Here is a 15391-nt window from a genome sequence, read left to right as displayed (position 1 = left end):
CTCGTCCACTATCACACAAAAATGTTATTAGTTTTGGGCGGTTATTGCCCACCCTGCGCTCGTTCGACCCTCCCGTTGCCCTTCCCGAACAAACAGGCCATATTGAAAGTTTTTGTTTAATTTTCGGAGCCTCATATAAACATGTCTTTTGTTGTGTTACATCTTAAAAGCGAATTTTGTCTTTTAATGACATAGAAATAATGAAATATAATTTCGACGATATTTAGGTTTTTTTTTTTTAAAGTGCAGATATTTTTAAAACAAATTAAGAAAACATACGTTATGGCCTAAAATAAAAACTCGCAAATGGACACGAGGGATTTTAAACGTACAAATGTAGAGGCATAGTGATCGAAGAGCAATTAATGTGTCGTAATGCGTTTGGCGGGCGAGCGTGGCGCGGTCATCCGTCTGAGGCGGCCGGCCATTTGTATCCGCGCGGGCATCCGTCACGCTAATCGCCACGGCGATACACCTGCAGCGGCTTGCAACTTGCTGATACTCTCATAAATAATACAACCATCATTTGTAAAGTGCGATCTATTTACTTTAGGCTAAAATCAATCACTATTTGTATTGTTACATAGAATCACAATTAACCATGAGACCAGTCAAATAACTCCACAAACAGTCGAATGCTTTCAACAATAAACTTAACTAACGCTTACCAAACTGCGGCAGCTAATAAATAGAAGTTTGATAAACCCAACAGAGTTATCATAGTAATGATGAAACGTGATCACCCATTCAAGTTTCACAAACGGGTTGGTTCGAATCGAAACTCGGCTAAAGTAGACGGCACGGAGTAACAGGAAATAATAACTTTATCCCGAGCTTAAACTGTGAGAGGACCGTCCAACTAACATTATGCCTGCCAGTAACAAGTTAATCTAAATGCAGCCGACTGCTTCCACTAGCTAGTTGTAGCACGCATCGCCGAAGTTTAATAACTGAGAAAATTCGGAACATGTCTGCATCTGATTCGGCTTTAAGCTGCAACCAAAGATTCACACTTCCCGATGTTTCATTATCAAAGATTTAGCGTCGTTTGTATGTTTGCAAAGGCAACTTTATGATACCATCAGACATGCTTTATAAAAGTTACTCACTAAATCACTCTAAAGCTGTTTCGCAGACATTATCAGCAAGACAGTCCCCTACTGGAGTGCTGAATATTCAGATGGTGTTTGTTTGTATACGTATTTCTTTGAAACTGCGATAAGCGCTTTTCCGTTTTTTCACTGAATAAAATATGGCGCAGGAGGCTCGGCGTGCGACGATAAAACGTCCGCGAAGCTCTTCCCGTCACGTAGTGCGACAGTTAATTACACGGATGTAAATAAATCATCATAGACGGGTGCGGCGGAGGGCTTCGATTTCGAAAGGCAATTATCTCGCGCCTCATTGACGTCGAAAATGAGCGGAGCGAAGAGCGCGGCCGCCCCCGACACCCCTCAGAAATATTTGACACCGCCTAAGACGCGGTTATAAGGAAAAATCGAGTGGAGGATTTCTGGTGGCTACGTGCCCGGCTCACGGCAATTGTGATGCATGGAGGGATTTCCGCACATTCGGCCGATATTGAGCCGAAACCGCGGTCGCCCGCCGCCCCACTACACATATTGCTTATCGGAATGATATCGGATGAAGTCCGCTATTTTCGTCTATTCTAAAGCCCTGAAATGTTGACTACCTGAGGTGAATAGGTCTCATAACCATTGCATTTTCCCTTTTACGTGCCCTAATAGCATCATTACTACGTCGATTTTAAAAAGTGAACTGTGACTTGATCTGAAGGAGTGAAATTTAATATACACTTTAATAATTTCCAGGGTCGGTGTAACCGCGAGAAGCCACCTTGCAAGTACTTCCATCCACCGCAACATTTGAAGGATCAGTTGCTAATCAACGGACGGAATCACTTAGCACTCAAGAACGCACTAATGCAGCAGATGGGCCTGACGCCCGGCCAGGTGCTACCTGGCCAAGTCCCAGCTGTGGTGAGTCACCCAAGCTACGCTCCCTCCTACCACTACGAAAGCTTCGAGCGATCGGACCTCCGCACTTATGTAGGTATTCTGTGCACGCAACACGCTGCTTTCGGTGTTACCCGCTATTCTGTAATTTTTAAGCGTTCTTATTATTCAAACACGTAGACTTGAAAAACTATCGAGTTTAAGTTGTGCCGCGTAAACATGTGTCTCTAAGTAGTTAGTTAAATATAACATACTAAATAGCAAGTTAGTCGTAGGATCTGAGAAATGAAAATACTTTCATCCGTAAGTAAATTAACTCGATTCCCTCGTAAAGTTTTCTCGAAAACTTAATCATGTGCGCGTTGAAAGTTAATGGTAATTTACTTTCTTCAAGGCAGTACAGCCGTTGCTGCAACTAGATCCGCGCTTTAATTTAAAGTTTCGCTTCGAGTGCGTAAACCTGCTAAACATTTTCAAAAGTAATTTGTGTATATTTTAGAATATAGATAGTCTACTAATTTCAGGCACAACTTAAACTTTATCGCCCGAGGCCGATCGCTCCCCACTGCTTGAGCATGTTTGTACGAATCGTTCCTTAAGTGGCATGACTATTCTCCAAACTTACTCACATGTGTATGATCTGGGTATAAGCGGTAATGCAGATTAAATCACCGGACATCGTCCTCCTCACTGTTTACACTGTCGCTAACTACGCGGCCCGACACTCCTCTACCTTCTTGTTCGCACCGGCTCGGCCACGCGCTTACCGCATCCACAGCCCCACTGCGGGCCTACCCTAACCATAGTTATTAGCTTGTCAGTCTGCGCTCATGCGATGCAGCTGTCAGTCGGTGCGAGGAGCGAGGTGGAGCAGTGCGCGCGGTGCGCGGGCGCAGACCTGGCCTCGCACGATGAGTAGCGTGTTTGTGTGGTTTTGTGTCGAGGTGGGCGGCGTGGGCGGTGCGGGCGCGGCAGCCAGCCACCTCGCCGCGCTGGACCCGATCAGTCTGGCCCTGCTCGCACCGCAGGTAATGGCCGCCGCCGCCGAGCGAGACACTACCACCGGCCCCACGCATCCTGCGCCTCTCTTCCTTCACACATGACACTGCCCTCGCACTGTAACGCACTCTTAACAAAGGGTTATTCGATCCTTAACGACCTCTTCCCGGTTAATTCCTTCCTTTTGTCGTATTCTGGTGGCCGGTGGGTAGCTAGACTGGATAAACCGTATGCTTATTTAATATCTCAATTCGTTTTCTCTATGATTGCATGTGAAGGCTTGTTTGGCTAACATTTTTATTTTGATAAATAATAAGTATATTTTTATTATTTTGTTTTTGATGTTGATAGGTGTACCTGCTTTCGTGTGTTCGACGCTATAAAACGAGAGCTTTGTAAATGATGTCAAGATAATATTTTTAAATAAGATAGTAACATGCGTGCTAGTAAATGAGTAAATGTACAAGTATACTGAGTGTTAGTGTTGGTGTGGTGTGCAGGCGACGTCGCCGTACCTGTCGGGGGTGCCGGGCGTGGGCTCGACGTACGCGCAGTACTACGCGCCGCAGCTGGTGCCGGCCGTGCTGGGCCACGACCCCGCCGCTGCCGCCGCCTCGCCGCTCGGCGTCATGCAGCAGCCTGTGCTGCAGCAGAAACTGCCGCGCACCGATCGCTTAGAGGTAAGCATGCACTTCTATACCAGATTAAACTCTTATCGTTTACACTCGAGTAGTGCTTCCCCATGTTGCCATATATGCCGGGGACCGACTCATCTGCAATAACATATAAAAACATCTGGTCACACTTTTTTTGTAATTAGAAGTACAGGAATAGAGTGTACCTTTTTGAAAAATATGTCGGTCCCCGTAGCAAATTTGGGCCGATATATGCCGTATGCCCGTCCCCGTGTGTCTGTGGCGCGCGGGCGCACTGGCCCGGTGCGCCTGCGTGTGCTTCGCGAGCAGCACTCGCTTACTCCCTCTGGTGAAGGACCTACACTGTTGGCACAAATTCGGCCTATCTGCGCACGCTCATATCTGCCAATAGGTCAGCCAGACGAGCTATCGTATACCACAGGCTAAAAAAGTCGATTTGCGCTCACAGTGTAGACGTGCCGAACGCTTCACATTCGTAAAAAATCCTTAGGCAAGACATAGGCATTACGACGAAAATCTTTCTCGACCAAAATTAATTTGAAGATGCGACGGATGCGTAAATCGTTAGATACAATATTAGACTCCCGATTAGAATATCCAACCACAATCATAAAGCGGCGTCCGGTCGAGGTCAATAATACAAGTCAATTGTATAAAGTGACAAAACCAAATAAATTATGCCACACCTGCAGACCTTTTTTCACGCGCTAGTTTAACATCTGCTGAAGTCGCGGTCGCGTCGCGTCTTTGTAAAAGAAAACGAAACACACGAGACGCATTGCAACGTAGCACTTGCATCGCGTAGTGTCGGTCCGCACGCGTGTCGGCGGCGCGCAGACGAGAGTGTAGGCAGAGGGTAGATGAGCGCGGGGCGCGAGCGGCGGACATGGCTGGTCTGTGGTGGTGCAGGTGTGCCGGGAGTTCCAGCGCGGCGCGTGCAAGCGCGCCGAGTCCGAGTGTCGCTTCGCGCACCCGCCGCCGCCCGTGGCCGCGCACGACGACGGCTGTGTCACGGTGTGCATGGACGCCGTCAAGGGCCGCTGCGTCCGCGACCCCTGCCGCTATTTCCACCCTCCCCTGCACCTGCAGGCGCACCTTAAGGCGCAGGCGCGCGGCGCGGTACGCCACCAGGCTGCACGCTCTCGCCTCGCTCGCTCGCGCTCGCTTCTGTTCTTCCGCTTGGTCTCGCTCGCCGCGACGCCGCTTACGTTCGCAGAGCTTTGTTCTGTTCAGTTCGCGCCGGCTCGCGCCACGCTTCCGTCGCACTCACGCTTCACTTTTATTTTATTTTTATCTATCGCATAATATCACCTTACGCCGAGCTTTAGGTGTATTCTGTGCATCTACTACATCGTTATTGTTTCTGTCCCGTCCTGCGACGCTTCGCTTCACGTAGACGGCCGCCGCAGCCCAGCAGCCGACAGCGAGCGCGACTTCGGAGCCGGGCAAGAAACGGCCGGCGCCCACCGAGCTCGAGCCGCCACCGGTACAACGCCAGCTTTGCACGCTTCTCCTCCGCTCCCGCTCCCGCCCGCACGATCCCTCCGCGCGCCTCTCCCTCCCGCAGCGGGCAGGCGGCGGCGCGGCACCAGGGACCGTCCCCCGCCCCTCGTGCCCCGCCGCCCCCCGCCCGCACCAAGCCCTCCGCCCGGAGCCCTCCGTTCAACCATCTGTTTCTCGTTTCAGATGGACATGAAAAGCGTCGGATCCTTCTACTACGATAACTTCGTAAGTACCTATCCAACTAAAGGGGATCTTCTTGACTCCTGTAATGCTTTTATAGCACTAATATGTTTTTTCTAATTTTCGCAGGCCTTTCCCGGCGTGGTGCCGTACAAACGACCCGCTGCAGACAAAGCGGGCGTACCCGTGTACCAGCCGGCGACGACCTACCAGCAGCTGATGCAGCTTCAGCAGCCGTTCGTGCCCGTATCATGTGAGTACCCCGCGCCCGCTACGTCCGCCCCGCCGACCGTGAGCGTGCCCGCCAGTGTATCCGCGCCACCGCCGTCCGCGACCGCGCCCGTGCCCGTGTCCTCCGCGCCGCAGCCGCCGCCTGCCCCCGCGACCGCCCCTCCGGCGCCCTCGCCGCCCGTCAGCGCTGGCGGCGAGCCCGGCACCCCCGACCCTGCCGCCATGGCCAAGGAGGTGGCACAGAAGAACTACGTGGCCGCGCTCGCCTTTGCCGCGCAGCACTCTGCCATGGCCCAGGCAGCGGCCGCCTATACGCAACAGGCGCTAAAGGCCCGCGCTGGCATGCAGCATCACGCGGGCTTGATGCGCGCGCCTCACATGATGATGCGGCCGGGCTGGCCGGCGCCGCCCATGCCCATGCCCTACTACCAGCAGCCATTCATGTACGCAGTGCCACCGCCCACTCCACCCACGGCGGCGGCGGCGGCGGCCGCGGCGGCTGCGGCGGCCGTCAACCCCTACAAAAAGATGAAGACGACATAGACGTGCGACACGCGCGGTCGGCGGGGCGCGGGACGCGGGGTCTCCGCGTAGAGACTCGTACGTGTGCGGCCGAGTGTCCCGCCCCGGCCTGTCGGGGCGGTTAGCGCTAGGCGTGTTGTCACATTTGTATTGTATTATTGTAAGGACGAAGCGAGCGGCTTCGCCCTCGCCGATGTCTCGGTAGTTTTACGCTATATATATATACTACTGTATTTCTACTCACTTACCGTTATTACCCTATGCGTGTATATTTCTCGTATCTACGATCCCGGTAATAATAACGCTTGAGATGCATGACTGTACGTTTTTTTATTACCTCTTGTCGATCGTCGTTTATCGTGAGTACCTATCGTCGTACTGAGAGTTGAGCGCTTGGTCCGTCGATCCCGCTACGTACACGCTTGTTCTCGAAGGAGCTCCGCACGGGTGCGCTTTGGCCGATGTGTCGATCCCGTACCTACCTAGTGGTTACCGGCTTGCAGCAGCAGGCCCGCACCTAACACAGCCGCCTTCTAATTTTCGCATGGAATAGAATCCACCACCCCTATACGTTTGGCTCATCAGGTATTATTCTCATTATTCTAGTGCTCCTGTGTGCGCTATGTGTGCCGGCGTGTTCATCAGTAGTGGCGCGGGGGCGGCGAGCGTCGCCCCCGCAGTTTTCTTTCGGTCGCACCTCCTTTCTATTTATTTTAAACGCTTTCTGTTACATGCCTTCCGAATGACGCTTCGGCTGCGTCTGCATTGCAATCTTTTGTCGCTTTTTGTGTCCGGCCGGACAGGCTGTGCGCCCCCGAACGCGCCGTACGTGGTGTACACCGACGAGCGCGGACAGGTAACGTGTGCCGCGTGCCGCACCGCCCCGCGCACCGCACTCCGCCGCGGCACCATCACCGCATGCGCTTATGTTAACGACACTCTAGGCTAGTCGCAGAGACCAGTCTGCTCGCTCCACGACACATGATTCCTTCGTGTTTAACACATGTTGAGACACCACAGTCTAGTAAAATCAATCAACCATGACTGATACCGGTATCCTATACCAATTAGGACTTGGTACCGACGTATGTAGTGCCCAAATGCACATATTTCAATGACACGCAATTCTGATCGCTACATCAGCAGTGCTAAAAGTAAGACATTCATCGCTATGATGATGAACATTGTATAACAATTATTGGCACTATTCTGTGGCGTCTCCTCGTTTAGTAAACAATGATGCAAGTGCCGTGTGACGTGAGCTTATCGTTAACACTCACACATTAGTCAGGCACAGCAGCCCCCCTCCCCCGGCACAGTCTCCCGCGCTATCCGACTCACGACACCTCGCCTCGCTCTAACCAGTACGCTATCGATCGCATATCACCTCCTACGCAACTACGTCTACCGCTTATTATGTTCTGTTCAGAAGCTCGAAGTCGTTCAATTGATTATTATTATTACTATTTTGAAATAATCCTGCTAATAAATCTGTTGTTGTTGTATTTGTGTGTTATAGTTAAATGTATTGGCCTAACATTATTTAGTGATACATTAAACGACAATATACATTTTTCATACTGATATTAATTATTGATATCCTTCGTAATACACCAAGCCTTTTCAGTAAAATCATCCTTAATTTAAAAAAAAACAATAAGTAAATCAACCAACTTTGGATTCCGCATAGAACTTCAGAGCTTGCTTCTTCACACGCCTTCTGTAGACGTACCTAATTAGTTTAGTTTGTGAAGCTTTACGCGGGCTAGTTAACAACAAGCAAAGAACAAACACGATCACCACTAAAGCGGGCCATTCACAACCGCGGGACAAGGTGCGCTTGGTGAACTGAGCTTTTTTTCAATAACTTTATTACACGTCTTGAAGGAAGACAAAATGGAAATTAACAAATTGTTGACACCATAGTGTATACATCGTCCGGTCTGACAGTATGTTCGGTTCGTGCTGACACGGGCGGGCAGGACGTATGTAACGTACTGCACTACAGTACAGTGGAGGTACGAGGACTGGGCCGCGCGCACGCGCCGCCGCAGCCATCGCTTGTCAGCCGACTCATGATAATATCTGTCATCATCACTCCATCTAGTCATTGTGCTGTAACTGTATCGATTATATTGTAATGAACAGTTGATGCTACAACTTGTTGATGATTTTTAGTTTTGTATAGTGAGACATACTTGCTTTCAAATGTGGAAGAAGTCACTCTACAGTAATGCCTTGCTTACACCCGGTAAGATACAATCAGCTTACTATGATATCCTCAGTATAAGTTATTTCCTGTTTGAAGCCTATATTGAAACACGCCGCTTGTCACTCGCATGGAATTGCAATAATAACTTCAAATGCTCTTTTCTCAATAAGCTTCTAATATCTAATGGACTCGGCAGTTTCAGTAAAGGTCACTTTAATAATTGAAATTTAACGAAGCCATTTTACAAACTACTAAACAGTTAGCCGTTTCAATAATACGCCACATAACTTGCCTAATTTACTAAATAACTTGTAAATATAATTAATACGTAATTAAAAAGCTGGTTTAACTGTTTAGTTCACAGTGATATTCACCTTTTGGCCAATATCAACTATCAACTGCTAATAAGGGGGTTTTTTTACACTCATTTAAATGCTTTTTGTAAACAGTTATTTTTTTGTGCGTAGTTGGTAGTTGAAGTGACGATGGTGAAAAAAGGAAACTCGAAGTGATGTGAGATTTAGTACATTTGGCTACAGTGGGCCTTCAATAACATTCTCAAGAAATGACAACAATCACTTGGAGTTTTCTTTTAAAATGCTTAAAATGCTTCGCCGTTGCGGCTTCAATTCCTCGCTTACGACTTGTTGAGGCCTCTCTGACGCTTGTTAAAGTGTTCACGTAGATGTAATAATATACTTGGTTTTCTTTTGTTGTCGTACAGTAACCGCACTCTCTAATGGTCATTATGTTGCAGTTTGTACTACCACTAACATGTCACGTCCAGAACTGTCATGTAAGCTAAAGGTATAAATTTAATTTGTCTATTTACATTATAACCATGGCAACCTACCGATAAGCATGACGTCCTCTGTTCCTCTACTGAGAACACCGGGAGATGTAAATTCATCACAGCCGACGCAGACACATGTCGTAACTCTCCCCACACAGCCTCTTTTAGCTTTATTATAGCAACAGTTGGTATTTATGGGTACACTTTGGACGCTACAAAACCTCTAGTACGCCCTCGCCCTGGTAAAAGTTGTCTAGCATCATGCTTTAGCTTTTTTGTAAAATATAGTCACGCTTAAATAAGATTGGCTGCGCAATAATGATTATACTTCAAGCGTTCTGCATGCCATTTAGATATTATATATTCATACCTATGTGCATAGTGCAGCGTACTTTAACACTACTCTCTGACGGTTATGGAAGCTCGTTCACGAGAATAACTCCAGCAGTGGGCTCTTAATTTACTATTCTGTTTAATGTTGCATACTATATCCGACGGTACTACAATATAAAGGTGACACACATGATATGATATCAGCGCGCACGTTATAAAGAATGCTTGGAAGCTCCAATCATATTGTGCAACGAATCTTGTAAAGTTCTTGTAATATTGAAGCAGCAACAAGATTTGATTTCGAGCAATTTTCGCCTTCCGTGTGTCCCGTTTTGTGTTAATTATATGTAGCGACTGAGAAACTACACACGCATAAACTTTTCCTTATACGAATATATATTGAGATCCAGCTAACATGCTTAGGGAACCTTAATTCAATACAATGTGCTAGGTGAACTGTAATGGACCATTTATAATAATTTGCTCTTTGATATTACAAAAACTATTTCAGCGTTATTTTTCAGACGGCTGTGCAATGAGGATAATGATCAGTGTCAGATATATGAATGTCCAATCAGTGATGAACTAGATTTTAGAATTAACACTATTAACATAAATAATTCATAAACCGTCGGTCATTTTTTTGTCCCTGTCGACATTACACTCTTACATATTTACACAAACATTTATAAGAGTAGTGATACTTATTTTTTATCTTAAATAATAATTATCGACTGTTTATGAAGTAGATTTTAGAGATAAGGAACATACAAACGATTATCCCACAAATGCAATAACTTGGCACCTCGATCAACATACCAATTTTCCAGAAAGATGACAAGAATTTCTCGTGAAAGGTGTTGTTTGAATGTGTTAAATGATAAATACACAAGTCTTGAAAAGAGGCGAAAGCACTTTCTTTTCCGAATGTTTGCAAATATAGAGAGTTTGCAGAAATATGACAACGAAATTGCCAACGAATAATTTTAATACTATTGAGTTATAACGCTATAAATTGAAAGCCTAATAACAAACATGTAATGCAGTGTCAAAGACTAAAAGCATTGTGGGGGCATCGGGGTGTATGAATATGAAATTGAGTAACGACAATAAATACTAATGAATACATTGTTATATTTGCAGTTACTGGACACCCTCCCGGTGTGCCAAGATTTTAATCGACAAGGATGTACAAGACCTACCTGCAGATTTGTTCATATTCGTGAAGGTGAGGAACCACTCTACATTGCACATACATTATATTTTACGTGGTAGTAATGAACAATAGTCGAGACACATTGTAATTGTAAACGTGTTACTAATCAATTGACAACGATATGTCAAACTTTCAGATCATGGATAGAAATGTCCCCTTCCTTTTCTCCTTGTATAACTGCATGATCACCATATTTTGTTATCATCAATAGCGTAGTTTAAATTTTACAGTAGACAACTATCCGTAGACGAAACTACATATTAACCAGTTTAGTCTAGATATTTGAGTTTTGGATACATTTAACTTATTATTCAGATACCACTTTTTACATTAGTTCAGTAATGTAGTTTTTCACTAGTTTTAGTATTTGCTTATTCATATTATCTTGTAGACTGTACATGAACCCTATATTATGCATAGATAACCTTGTAGTATGGTGTTAACATGAGCACAGTTGAGTTGTATCTTTGATTGGTCCGTGTATGATGTGTGCACGTGGTGAGTGGTGAGCGCGCGCTGACGCAGCGACTGTGTGGTGTTGCAGGGTGCGGGCTGCAGGTGGTGGGGTGTCGCGTGGTGGTGTGCCGCGACGCCGCCGCCGGCACGTGCCGCCGCGCCGCCTGCCGCTACTACCACATCCCCGTTCAGCTGCCGCCAGCGCTGCGCCCCCCCTAACCTGCCCCGCCACCCGTCCACCGCCGCACCCTCCCATCCCTCACCCCACCCCACGTCACCCCGACCCATCCCCGCATCGCCCGCGCCCCGCGTTATCCATATCGATCGCGCCTCTGGCACACTCGGGAAAGGCAGGTTCGGCAAGTATCCTACTGTCGCTCCCGCGGCTGAGGTGGTGATATCTTAGTGAATATCGGTTAGTGTAGAGCGGCCGGGGCGAGCCGCGTGCGCAGACGTGCACGCGCCCCGCCCCCGCCTGGAGTGCGTTAGTCTTCGGGAAAGAGTGTGTACATAAGTAGCGGGATATGATTCTCAGGCACGGTCATGCGATTGTGATATGAATAGATTTCGAGACGCCGGAGCCGTTTGAGTAATTTTATCGAGATCGTACCGAGATCGTCGAATAGTAGTTAGTGAGGTTTCAAATGTTTTATTACTATTGTATATTATTTTTTTTAAGATACGATATGAGTTCCTGTAAAGATCGGTGCGGTCGCCATCGGGCGTCGCACGAAAACTTTGTTGTATATAAGCAAGCGATGTAATGTTTATGGGTGGTGCGGAGCGCACCGTCGCCGCCGGACAGCTCGCTGCCGGCGGCCGACCCGGTGTCAAAAGTTGCATCACCCCACTCCTAACGTGAGCATTTTTGTGAGAATTATGTTACTTTTTTACGTATGTTATAAAATTATTTTTTTCTAGATGACAAGTTTTACACTAGATTAGATTAAGTGAGTCAGTAATGAAACACCAATAGAGTAGCCGCTTCTCTCCCTCGGCACTGAAACTTTTGACGCCGGAGCACAATTCGCGTGTGTCGAGCGGCGCGGCGGACGCCTGCGAGGGCCGCGCGTCGCTCGTGCGACTAGTCGGTACGTCGTTCTTCCCTTAAGGAGCCATCCCGTTCGCACCACATCCCACGTCCCACGACGCCGAGGCGTCCCCAGTTCACATATTAGCATAGATCGCGACACTCGTAGAGTGATAGAGGACAGAAATTCATAATACAATGAACGTTATCGGACAATATTAAAACGAAGAAGGCATACTTCCAAGCTATTTACCTAAATTCTAGGATAGAACGTCGGCTTTTATTCCAGATAGATTTTGCTAGATAATCATTCTTTTACCGGTCGATTCCCGTCTATCGATGATGCACAAAATATTACCGACGATCGAGTCCGATTACCTCTCGGTGAGTACAGCTTAAAGAAATAGCTACCTATATTGTTTTCAACACAAACAGTATTAACGTTTTGATCAAATTTATCTCGTCGTATGTATGTAGAGGTGATATGCGGATAGAGAGAGAGGCGGGTGCGCGCGCGCCGCGTCGCGAGTCGCACGTCGCGCCGGCAGTCGCGCGAGCGGGCCAGTCGCACGACTCGCACGACTGCCGAGCGCGGCGCCGCGCGGCCGGCGCGCTCGTCCCGAAGGCATGGAAGCCTAATGCCTAATATTATTCCTAGTCCATATCCTTTTTGTTGATCAGTCATGCGATTAATGTTAGAATAAATATTAATAATTTGATTTATTCCTCCCATTTAGTGGATATTTTGATAATGATATATTAATAATGAAATATTTAAGATACATAATACATATTTGATTCTAAATCCTGATAAAGTGACACTACGTTAGTAATTTAGTCGGAGGGATACTTGTGCCGTGATTATATTTTTAGGTATATATTATGAAATAATTCCTAGCGTCGGAATTAAAGAAGTGATTAATGTGTAAGCGTGTTATATTTATTGTCGTAACGTAAGTGGAATGCCATATCGATAAAAGGTGAATATCGGATGCGGAGTCAAACTCATTAGTAACTCGTTGCGTTTGTGTTTATGTTGATTGTTATTATCAGTCCCGTGCTAGTGGCTAAGGTGAACACTTCACTTTTATCAATACGGCACTATGAGTCTTAAATATATAAGTTGTCATTTTATTTTTTGTTGGAATTTATCGTTTCATGAATTATTTGTTGCCTATAATTTTTATAATCAAAATTTTATGATCTGACGCATTTATTGTAAGACAATCGATTACTTTTATAATTAATTAGTGTGATAATAATAATTATGGTATCAAATTGCCGTTATGAAATATAGAACATCGAAAGTATCCTTCCTGTTTAGAAGGGACTCTTCTGGCCCAAGGTTTCTAGTGGATTTTATATTTTTCTTTTTGTTGTATTTTTAATGTTGCGTGTGTCTTACACATAATATATTTCATTTTTGTGATATTTTTAACTATAAAGTACTGTTATTATAAATCCAAATGGAATAATGATGACCTAATTAAATATTCAAGAATTTATTTGTAAATCACAAAAAAAAATGTAAAACTGTAAATATATTGACAAAAAAATGAACTGCAACACAATAATTGATTACTATATCTCTCATCAAATACACTGTAAGTTGTTTGAGTACCTAAGTAATGGTATCTTATTATGTAGTATGTACCTACAGTCTACTTAAAAGGTAAACCGGTCCAGTGAACAAAGTATTGATAATATTGTGAACATTTTTTTATTCACGAACAATCACAGAAAGTACATGACATTGTAATATTATTTATGAAATTACTATGTGATGTGATCTTCGGATCAATTTTGAGTACAGTATAGATAATAAACAACTGAATATGTGACCTGAATTTTTCATTTACCCAATACCTTTTTTATCCTATATCTATGATCGATAATAACCTGATAAATAATTCTCAATGGCAGTTTGCAACTTACTTCCAAGCTTAAGTTGACGCATATAGCCCGTAATCCTCTCGCACCTCTGCCACCCACTGATACTTGAAAGTGGTTTCGCATGGTGTTTCCGTAGCCTTATAAGGACGGCTGCAACTGAAAATCGCTACAAGAATGATTGTTATGCTACTGAAGCTAAGGCCATAAAACTCATCGAGCAGGCCTAAGTAGCAAAGTAGCGGCTCTTAGGCCTAGCCCCTTTAGTCTACCTGTATGAATTAGGCCGATTTAGGTCCGCCAAGTCTTAAATACTTTTAGAGCCACCTAGTAAGCTGGTCATGACTGCAGTCATCGTCATCATCATGTCAGCCATAGGACGTCTACTGCTGAACACAGGCCTCCCCCTTTGATCTCCACCATGACTGCAGTGCTGGTCTTTACTGGTATTTCGATTTTAAGACTAGAAAAATGGGAGAAGTTAACGAAGTCTTCCGACTAAACAGCCAAATGAATTTGCTATGAGGAAATTGATTATACAAAAAGCCCTGTTTTCTATCAATGCACGGGAATGAATACTAATGCAGCTGACTGAAGTACTAACTGAAATATGTACTAGGTAATATTGTAAACCTAAAGTTTGTTTGATAAATAGGAATAGGATAGGAAATAGATACTACATTGATTGAAAAAATCAAAGCTTATAAAATATATCGAACGCTAATTCTACGTTAAATGCTGCAATGAGACCTGAATATGTACCTAGGTATACAAATAAAAAAAATAAATAATTAATTCCCTCTAATTCTGTACTAATTCTTCAATTAGACATTCTGGCTATACCTAACATGTACCTATTTATTAAAACCGAGATTCACGAGCATCCTTCAAAGTGGCCTTGACCCTCATACGCGTTTCATTACTGCGACCTAAAAAGAATTTGAGGTCGCGTCACTTGAACCAAGTGCCTCATGATGGGGCGAATGAAAGAAAATTCCTACCTACTCGTATTATAATTTTATCATTTGCGCTGTTTGTGACATGTAAGTACTTTAGCTACTCGTGTTGGTTCAAAGGGGGAACTTGGTGTGCAAAAGCAATGGAGATAAGTACAGTACTTCTCTTTTATACAATCAGGATGGTAGGGTAGGTACCTACCTACCTACTACACGTAATCTATACTAATATTATAAAGCTGAAGAGTTTGTTTGTTTGTTTGAACGCGCTAATCTCAGGGGCCCGATTCTCCTAAGTTAATAATGTCAAAATCGAATAGAAATCGAATCGCAATATGATCACAATAGCAGTTTTAACCATATCGGGCATTCTGCTACTAATAAAAGACCAATCGTATTCGATTGACATTTGATTGGTGTGCGATTGGTCTGCTATTT

At 45.3% G+C, this 15391-nt stretch overlaps 1 protein-coding gene across 12 annotated transcripts in view; it reads left to right on the top strand.

The window, feature by feature from the left end:
- Nucleotides 1-13948, top strand: part of LOC124645625 (protein muscleblind) — a 228486-nt gene extending 214538 nt beyond the window's left edge. For 3 of the 12 annotated variants that reach the window (XM_047185428.1, XM_047185426.1, XM_047185427.1), the window contains 7 exons: nt 1833-2000; nt 2921-3004; nt 3476-3655; nt 5028-5117; nt 5318-5359; nt 5444-10633; nt 11166-13948. In XM_047185428.1, the coding sequence (XP_047041384.1) occupies nt 1833-2000; nt 2921-3004; nt 3476-3655; nt 5028-5117; nt 5318-5359; nt 5444-6088 (1209 nt within the window). In that variant the 3' untranslated portion in view covers nt 6089-10633; nt 11166-13948. Of the gene's footprint in view, nt 1-1832; nt 2001-2920; nt 3005-3457; nt 3656-5027; nt 5118-5317; nt 5360-5443; nt 10634-11165 lie in introns of those variants that run through there. The other 9 variants (XM_047185433.1, XM_047185431.1, XM_047185436.1 and 6 more) reach the window with 8 other exon arrangements.
- Nucleotides 13949-15391: the final 1443 nt, after the last annotated feature.

This window comes from Helicoverpa zea, chromosome 3 (assembly GCF_022581195.2).
Source record: "Helicoverpa zea isolate HzStark_Cry1AcR chromosome 3, ilHelZeax1.1, whole genome shotgun sequence".
In the NCBI taxonomy this organism is placed as follows: Eukaryota; Metazoa; Arthropoda; class Insecta; order Lepidoptera; family Noctuidae; genus Helicoverpa; species Helicoverpa zea.
The sequence above is the reverse complement of the archived record's forward strand: the minus strand, read 5'-3'. Positions and strand labels throughout refer to the sequence as shown.